The sequence below is a fragment of the Antrostomus carolinensis genome, unplaced genomic scaffold (genome assembly GCF_000700745.2).
Source record: "Antrostomus carolinensis isolate BGI_N321 unplaced genomic scaffold, ASM70074v2 scaffold15519, whole genome shotgun sequence".
Lineage (NCBI taxonomy): Eukaryota > Metazoa > Chordata > Aves > Caprimulgiformes > Caprimulgidae > Antrostomus > Antrostomus carolinensis.
Window position 1 is genome coordinate 7 of NW_010336544.1, and position 9879 is coordinate 9885.

At 39.9% G+C, this 9879-nt stretch overlaps 1 protein-coding gene across 1 annotated transcript in view; it reads left to right on the top strand.

Annotated features, from left to right (window-relative positions):
• The first annotated feature begins 2010 nt into the window (after positions 1-2010).
• The window catches only part of NFX1 (nuclear transcription factor, X-box binding 1), a 38454-nt gene continuing 30585 nt past the window's right edge, over positions 2011-9879 (top strand). Inside the window, exons 1-3 of the mRNA XM_010174900.1 lie at positions 2011-2044; positions 5124-6170; positions 7570-7731. Of these exons, the coding sequence (XP_010173202.1) occupies positions 2011-2044; positions 5124-6170; positions 7570-7731 (1243 nt within the window). The remainder of the gene's footprint in view (positions 2045-5123; positions 6171-7569; positions 7732-9879) is intronic.

Sequence of the window (9879 nt, forward strand, 5' to 3'; positions counted from 1 at the left end):
CCTGTCCCGGTCCGGGTCCGGCCTCGCGTTCCACGATCCGTCGCGTATTACGGGCACTTGATGTCAGAAGAGCCCTTCTGAAATTGCGTCTTGAGCGTGTCCCTAGAAATAGCCCGTCTCATTCATGATATTTGGTGTTTTCATCATATCTCCTGATTTTTTTTATGGTCTGGGTAGGCTTCTCCGGTCACCAACGTCACTTTGGGGCCGCTTGATGAGCTGACTTATTTAGTTGTTTATGGAGTCGTTAGAGTTCTGCCCCGAAGGATCCCTGCAGTTTTGTGGTGTATCTGTGTTGTCTCTGGAAATGATAGGCTGCTGTGGATGAATGTATAAAATCATCAGAGAAGACAGAAAAGATCAAGCTTGGTGTTCTGTGAGGAAGAAGTTTGGAGCTTCCAGTGCCATGAGTAAAGCCTCAGATTTCCTTAATGCACTATTCCTGGGGGGTTTTTTTGTGGTACAGTGTGGTATAGGTACCATAAAACCTGCAGAGACTGCCTTCCCTGTAACTTGTGCTTTATGTTCAGCTGACAGCTGACTGGATTGTTTCTTGTCTGGTTCTATGCAGTGCTGGCACAAATGCATTGTTGTGTAGGTGCTCTGTACTGTTATCTGGCTTAATGTGAAAGAAGAGGTTATTTGAATTGCTTTAAAACTGAAGACATCTGTCCTGAAATTACCCTTTTCTTCTGCTGGGAACCAGTATACAAACAGAACGTACAATTACAGAATATCCTGAGTTGGGAGGGACTCAAAAGGGTTATTGAATCCAACTCCTGACTCTGTGGAGGCCAACCTAATAGTTAAACCAGGTGTCTAAGAGAATTATCCAGATGCTTCTTGAACACTGAAAGGCTTGGGGCCATGACTGCTTCTTGAGAAGCTTTTTCCAGTGCTTGACCACCCTCTTGTTGAAGACCTTTTTCCTAATATTACCTAGTCTGAACTTCCCTTGACACAACTCTAGGTCATTCCCTCACATCTTATCACCAGCCACCAGGGAGAAGAGCTCAGCACCTCCCTCTCTGCTCCCTCTCATGAGGAACCTGTAGACAGCAATGAGGTTGCCCCTCAGTCTCCTCCAAGCTGAACAAAGCAAGTGTCCTCACCTGCTCCTTGTAGGTCGTGTCCTCTAGTCCTTTTGCCATCTTTGTTGCCCTCCTTTGGACACATTCTAATATGTTTATATCCTTGTATTGTGGAGCCCAAAACTGCACACAGTCCTCAAAGTTGACACTACTTTTAGTTTAATTTATGGGTATCTCAATAAGAAGTGGACAGTTAAAAAAATAAGAGCTTGTCCCGTCAGAAAGACTAGTAGTAATCAGTATTGTTTATTTAGTTCCAGTTTTGTATTGATGTAAAGCTTCAGAAGGAAAATTAGAGTTCCTCCTATCTAGGAGATCTGAATTAATTTAAGAAAAAAGAAGTACTACCTCTGATATCTAAGGGGCTACCCTGTGGACTCTTGTACCCATTATGCTCTTTTCTGACTGGACTTCTTCAATATATATTTTTTTTCCTTTCTTGTATTTGTTCTTAATTAGCAACTTCATACAGTGTCTGCCTAATTAAAGTATCTTGTTTAATGGCTCTTCAAAATCTAATTTAACTTAGCTTGCTGAGCTGTGCTAAGAAATGTCACTGAGGCGTGATAGCTTTAAGTGGCACCTCCAAATGTTGTTATTGATGTCTTCATAGAAAAAGCACCTGAATTGCAAAGTTTGGCTGTACTGGTCCCCAAAATAAGCTCTGTTTTTGAAACAGAGCTTGTACTTGTTAAAGAGAAACATGTGCTTACTAATTGCTTCATATTTTTAAAAGTGTCCTTACCAAACTGTTTTTTGAAGCGTGGTTCCCACAGCCTGCCTACCTGTGCCAGGGCAGTCTGGCTCTGTCCACAGTTAATGCTGGAGCAGTCTAACGTGTAATGTCGTGGCAGAGCAGCCGTGGAACCATGGGGGCTTCAGGGGCTTGGCTTTAACTGACATTCAAGCTTTCGGGGATATGAAGATCTGCAATATAGAGGTTGTTTCTAAAGGTACTGTGATTTTCTTTGTTTATTTGATGGAAATACAGACTGGAATCTAGCTTTGGAGGTTCCCCTTTACTTGGGATTTTTGTACATGTAAGCATGTCGGAGGAAATTTAAGCCACTGTTAGCTACTGGTATGACACCTGTATATGTATTTTGCTGTTTCTTGTCTTGGCAGACAGAAATCAGTTTTAGTAGAATTTACCACTTCTTTGGAATTTTTTTGTAATGTAATAGCTGACAGTAAGAATAGGAATGCTATTCATGGGTGATATAAAAAACCCTAATGAATTATTCATATTTTTGGAGGTGCTTTTAAATATGTGAATCCTAGTTTCCCATCTGTTTCTTCAAACTTAATAGATTATTTGGAAAGTGCTTTCAAAAATATCACTTCCACAGCTACATTTCAGGTCTTGGTTATGCTTCTTGGAGGCCATGCTCAAAAGTCGATTTGACTATACTTTAGAAAAGCAGTGTTTTGAAGCCATGTCCAGCGTATTTTTTCTGTCAGTACAAGGTAGTAGGTTTTACTGATCTACAAAATGTACTTACTCAAGGTTATTTATTGTGTTCATTTGGAAGTCCTCTGCAGCAATTTGTTTATAATTAATGGATACATTTTACATACCGCATCTCATAAGTGAAGAAACAAGTCTTTAATAATAGAATATACTTTTTACAGGCAGGCTGTGTGATTTTTGAGAAACATGTTTTTATTAAACATTAAGAAGCCATTTGGTTTACCTTATTATATCTGTCCATCAGACTTTAAATTTTAGGGTATACAAAAGAAATCTTAAACTAACTAAAATAATGAGTTGTTTCAAATAAGGTTGATATGTAATTATAGGATTGTGTCCTGTCTTAAAATCAAAATATGTGAAAATATTTTTAGTCTATACTGAATGACTGCTGTTTATATTATAATGTAGAAGGAGGACAACTTATGTTTGTAGTCCTCTTTATTAGTGATAGAAAAGAAACTAACAAAACATTGGAAAAACTGAAAGTGTAGTTGTAGAAGGTAAAAAGGATACCTTTATATCTTGAGTTCTTTACATAGGGTACATGCGCTAAGATGAGAAAAATAGAATCTTTCCAGAGAAGCTGCTTGCTGTCCAGATTCTTTCAGATGTATAAGCCTAATATTTTGCACCTGCTGGGATCTGCAGTCCTAATGAATTCAACATTTCGGCTGGAAGGGACCTGGGATGATCATCTAATCCACCTGCCTGACCACTTCAGGGCTGACCAAAAGTTTCAGAGTACTAAGAGCGTTGTCCAAATGCCTCTTAGACGCTGACAGGCTTGGGGCATCCACCACCCCTCCTGGAAGCCTGTTCCAGGGTTTGACCACCTGAAATATCTCCTCACGTCAAGTCTGAACCTCTCCTGATGCAGCTCTGAGCCATTCCCGTGTATCCTGGCACTGGGTGCCAAGGAGAAGAGATCAGCACCTCCCCCTCCGCTTCTCCTCCCCTCAAATTAAGGTTGATTCTTAACTCAATCCCCAGCTGTTTTGAAAGACCTCTGTCTGGTGTTCTGATTCTCTTTGTCTCGAAATCAGGTTAGTATTACAGCTTAAAAAAACCCCTGACAACCAAACAGGTTGTATTTGCCATTTATGTCTAGTTTAATAATAATATATAACATTCTATAGTATATAATAATGTAATGTGTTATATTAATAACATATCAGTATCTCTTAATACATTAAGTATAAATATATAATTATATATTACTATATAGATTGTCTTTGTGATGAAAAAAAAAAGTTATTTCAACTGAGTCTTTCTTTAAAAACAAATATGAAAAAGGTTATGTGTTTAAGAACATCCTTAAGTGTAGTTTTAAATTCCTTACTTTTAGTAAGCTTAAAGCTTCACTTCCACAAAGTTGTATGTTATATATTTTTCTTTGGCCACCAAATGCCTCATAGTAGTTATGACCTAGAGTTTAAAAAAAAAAAAGAAACAAAACAACCCTCTTTCATTTGAGAGTACATGAAAGTTGCTGGAAAAAAAACATTAATGCTTTGAAGTGTTCTGGTTTGTTCTTCCCTTCAAAATGTTAATTTTCACCATCTTTATTGCAATGTTAAAACAGGAGTTAAGAGACCTAGACAGCATTGGCCTTTTGGAGAGTCTCCCGTGTTGGTGGCCCGAGTGCTTGGTTCTTTCTTTGAATTGTCCTGAGCCAGTGACATACTGCCCCTGCCCTGCTGTCAGAGATAACCTACCCTACCTAACCTGTCAAGTGGGTGCTACCTCCATGAGGTCTTGGAAGCCTTTTATCTTTTTTACACTAGTGTGTAAGATTTAACCCATCTGCCACAGACTGTTAAACTGTCCCTGAGATTCACCTGATAGTTCCTGTTGCAGGCAGGCCCTGCTGACCTGGGGTAATATGAAATGGAGCAACAGAGGATTTCTAATGCGCACCTTTTTCTTTTATCTCGAGATGCAGAAGTGACAGGAGACCTCTCAGGTAGAAGCATGGTTCATGTTGATGGCCTCATAACAGAAAAATAATGTTGCAAAGCTGCCCTGGATAGTCCCCCTCCCATTTAACGTGTCTGTGTGTAGAAGTGTAATCGGAGTTCGGGCAAGCTGCAAGTACTGTTGCTACTCTTTGGCTGATGGATTTTAATTTCTGCTCAGAGTTCTGTGCAGTATAAAATCTCAGATGTCGACATTGTATTTAAAGGACCCCTTTCTCTTCGGGTTTGTCTGTGTATGTAAACGTGCCAGGAAAAACCTGTGCACGTGTTAAGGCCGATTAGCACACTTGTGTGTCTTGTGTATGTCCAGTGCTGCTTCAAATCTTTTTCTTCACCTTACGTTTTTATATTCTATTCTGACTCTGGCTCATCACGGTCTTTCTGCTAAGATGACAAGAGAAGGTGAAGTCCACAAAGCACTGTATGATTCATCTCTGGTTTCTGGAAGCTTGTTTGCAGTGATTCCGTCAAGTGTGGGATTGACTGAGCTGCTGGGCCTTTGCTTGTATGGTAATTTCGCTGAAAAGAAATGTTGATTATTTAGCAGTCTTTTATGTGTGGTTTTATTTTTTCACTTCTTAGGTGCCTTGAATTTCAGTCCTGCTGCTGCTGATTCCATTCCAGGAGAAAGGCAACCTACAGATATAAACTGGGTAAATAAAGATAGGAAAGACTCTAAGAGTAATCAGAATAGAAGTAACTTACCATTTCCTAGTCTGTCTTCTGAAAGAGGTACAGATTATAAAAGCTCTTCCACAAAGCATCCTGGCTTTTGCAATCCAGAAAGTCAGTATGGGAATTCTGAAGACTTCCACCAACATTTTGGTACCAGTAAAAGTTTGAAGAATCGCAACATGCAAAGTCAGAGATGGCACAGATCCAGAAATGAGGGCACAAGTACGAGAAGTAAGATAAGGCAAAGTACTGCTGATGCTGCTGCAGGTCCAGGAGGTGCGGATGCTGTGGTACCGGGGAGAAGAGCACCTGCTCGAGGGTACACGGACTTTCTCTCCTCAGAGAGTGACCGGGAGGTACCTAGTGCGGATAGCAGAGGAGCAAAGCCAAAGAAAACCCATCTGATGCACGCCTCTGGAAGAGGGTTCAGGGAGAAGGGAAAGCAGGTACATGAACGGGAAAAGAGAGTGAGCTCTAAACAGAAAGTAGAGCTGTTTGAAAATGTTCCATCTTTAGATTTGACTCAGTCTGACTCTTCAGAATCATCTGTTGGAAAGGCCTTCGGTGATGCACCCGTTGGGAGTGGAGATGCACAGAAAGGGTACAATTATGTAAACAAAAGATATCCCCGGAAGCCTGTGTGGAATAAACCCCCAGTAGAAAAGGAGTGTCAGAAAAGACATGATTCTCACCGTAGTAAAAATACAAAAGTGGGTAAGAAGTCTTCTCTTGCGTATACTCCGAAAGATAAAAATGAGAGGAAGAAAGAACTCTCTGTTCACAAAAATGATGAAAACTTGACCAGTGAAATCAGACATCCATTGTCTGATTCTGTCAGATGTAATGGAAGAAAGTTCCTGCTAAAAGGGGATCAGGCACCTGCCCTTCATTTCAGCTGGACCCAGTACTGGAAGAAGCAAAGTGATGTACCAAAAAACAAAGAAACTCACACGGGTAAGCTTTCTAGGCTGTCCTGTACTCCTGTGTTAAAGATACCATCTTGATTAATTTAAACTCCCTTCACATTTGACTAGCTGAAGAGGCTGATTATTTCACATTACATCAGTTTCAGAGGGTAGAATTAAATGTGAATGTGTGGTTTCTGAGTGGGGAGATATTCTGTAAATTTACTAGGGAGGAACAGGTTTTTTTTGTTGTTGTTTTACTACCAAACTGCAAATGCTGGGCCTGGTCAGGCATGCACATCAGGCATGTTTTATGTAGAAGTAGGAAAATGCCAGATAGAGGAACTGTATTCTGCTCTGAATTGGATTTTTTGCTCTCCTTTTTTTTTTTTTTTTTTTTTTTTGTAGCAGTAGTGTCAAAGGTAATTAGAAGTAGAGAAGGTCTCTGGGTACTGTTTTTGGAAGTTGAGAATAGAAATATGTGCCATTGACAGTGTAAAGCAGACCCACAGGTTTTGACTGAGTGAATTTTGTGCCAATTCATTCCATTAGGGACTTAAAACATTAAATGGAAATCATCTGAATCCTTTCAGTGTTATTTTCATTTTTTGTCCTTCATTATAAGCTCTAACTTCCCTTGTATTGGCACCATCTAAAAATAGTATATTTTTACACTTTGCACTTGTAATTAAGCTATTTTAAAATTCTCTGGGGCGTAGATCAAATAGCATTTCTAAAGTGTATTTGGTAGCCTTGCCTTGATGGGAGAGTTAATCTGGCAGAACTGAAGTTATGTGGTGCCTTTGTTATGGTTGCACATCTAACTCTGTTTTCAGGCTGTTTTGTCTTTCATGTGGAGTTCTTGCTTTGTTTTCAAATTACTTTTTTATGTTCTTTTATATGGCTCGAAAGGTCTTGTACTTTGACTATTGTTTCCCAGTAATTCCGCTCCAGCAGTCAGTTTGAGGAGTTTATTTCCATAATCCAGGTACTTCACCGTTAAATATTTGTTGTGGGGTCTTCCAGGAATACTTGAGGATAGTAATTAAAATTAATTTTGTCTGAAACCTATGCAGTTAAGAGCTTTAAGCTTTTTGGTTTAAACTTCATGCAAAGATAGATTTCCTATATAATTAGTAAAATCTTGAACTTCTGCCAAGCTTAAAACTATTAACTAATGTATAAGATCAGAATGATTACTGTTCGTCCACAGGAATTATTGTTGCCACTTTTATGGGGATCTCATGCTCCCCCTTCCTGCTCTGAAACTAGAGAAATGCAGACCAAGTATCAAACTGGAATCTTTCAGGAGTAAACGAATACCTTGCTTATGGTCACACAGTAAAAACAAGTTCTGTTATAATTTAAATGAAGTATTGGACTTTCATTTGAATTTTGTTTCTCAGCTAGCTGATGTTTCATGCAGAAGTAATGTATTTTATTTGCAGGGTCGTTGATTGAACAGCTGACCACAGAGAAGTATGAATGCATGGTGTGCTGTGAGGTGGTCCGAATAGTAGCCCCAGTGTGGAGCTGTCAGAATTGTTACCATGTTTTCCACCTGAATTGCATTAAGAAGTGGGCACGATCACCAGCTTCACAAGCTGAAGGTTGGTATTCTCTCTTATACATAGTTGAGCAAGAAAGTGTGTGTAATAGCAAAGTTCATGTGTTTCTTATGTTGGAAAACTACTTACACTGTCTAAGGTAACCAGAAAGCTGTATACAAAGCAAGTTTTACATAAAAATGGTTGTTTTCAGCATTCTTTGGATGCTTTGTGTAATCCTCCTAACTGTTTTGATTCTTTCTAGTATTCTAGCTGAAACTAATTTCCAGGTTTGGATACATAAATATAAGATCACACAGTTAAATCAGTGCATCAAGATGCAAAGCTCTGTGGCTGTGTTTTTACACACCAAGGAATGTCTCATCTTCTCTCATCTGTGCGTGGCTGAGCAGTCAAACAGCAGCAGCCCTCCAAGTGTTAGTTGTCTGCTTTTACTCAACTTCTTAGTTCTCTTCTCAGTTAAAGTTCTCCTGAAATCCATCACCGATGCCATGCAGTGAAATTAAATTGAGAGAAGACAGAAAGCTTCTGCCTTTTTCATTAGCTTAAACTGTTTCAGACTCTGTGTATTGTACCACTTTTTGAAACTCTTATACTACTACATTCTGCGCTTTTAATGCACTGTAATCTACCTAACTGAATAATAGACTTTTTCTGGAAGAAGAAAAAAAACTTGGTTTTTTTCTGGACACAATTCTGTAAATGTTATAATGAATTCCAGCAAATTTTGTCTAATCTCAGCACTCAAACTTTTCACTAGTACATTTCATTTCCAGCCTGGTGAGAATATTTTGTTAATAAGATCAGTTTTGAGTGTTCATTCATTATGCTTTTGAAGTAAAGGAATGTTTCAGTGAGAATATACCTCCATTTGGGGCCTTACAGCAGCTCTTATTTCTGTGACACGTAAGAGGCTGAAAGTCTGTATGCGTACGTAGTTTCTCACAATTTTTTGTGATCACAGCGTTGGAGAAATCCTGAATGCTTGGTGAGGTAGATAAAACATCCTTGGTAGAGTATCTTCTCACATAGTTCCATCTTCCAGATCAATAGTAACAGGTATCTGTTAGGAGGGAAAAGCAGGTGTGGATCCCTCAGGGACAAGGCACAGCACTCGGCGAGCGGAAGCTTTGGCTGTAATGGAAGCGCAGCATCACCAGCGCTAGTTGAATGGGACCCGATGCAACAGGCCACTGCTCAGGAGTGGAGCTTGGCAGAATGCCCTGCAGGGGTGGATAATAAAATTTGCACCGATTAACCTCTCGTGTATGTGCAGTGTTCTGTTTTGCTCATTAGCGAGCTCACTGATGTAATGCAGGTGCTGTTGTCCAAATTCTGACATCTGCAGCTGGCTATGAGGTTGGCACCATTGTTGAAGGTACGTGCAGTTGAGGAGGGGAAACAAACTGTCCTGGGTTACCATGTCAATGAGATGAAATGTGCTTGGGACTCTACATACTCAGGTGGGAAGAAGCAAAAAACTGCCCTAGGTTACCATAACAAAGTCTTCTTGCACCCTACAGTATCTCTCTTCTCAGGGACTCTTTCAGATGTGTTTAACTGAGGGTGTCTTCCCTCAGAGGCTTCTTTGCCTTCTATTGTCTGGACAGTCAGCTGAAAAATTACTTTTAGTTTGGCCAAGCCAGGTGAAAGAATCTCCTGATGATCTGTGGGGAGTCATAGGGCGTTGCTCTGTTGTTGGTCTGCTTCCATTAGGCTTGTGGCTGACATCTAATGGTCAGTATTCCGACAGCGTGGCCTGTCAGCAGCACTCAGAACTAAAGAATGGATTTTCATTGTGTATTGGAGATGTCCTGGTCAGGAGGAGGAGGGGAAAGCTCTGCTGGTCATCGCTTTGCTATCACATGGGAAGATTCCTATAAAGAACAACATAACTTTCTCCTTAGCAATCATTTTAACTAACAGTTTGAATTACATCCTAGAGAAATGCGACCTTTAGATGTTGCGCAGCTAAGATCTGCCTGACAAAAGGACCTGCATTGCGCACAAGATCTTTTACTTTGTTATATTTATAAAGGGGAAATGGTTGTTTCTTGGAGAACTGCATAAGACCCGTGGAAATGGTAACATGAAGCTGCCAGTGTTGATTCAGGTATATTCTATGACAGTTGAAGTGACTGAAATCTATTTGGAATTCTCTTTATGTACCTAGCATTGTATATATGATGA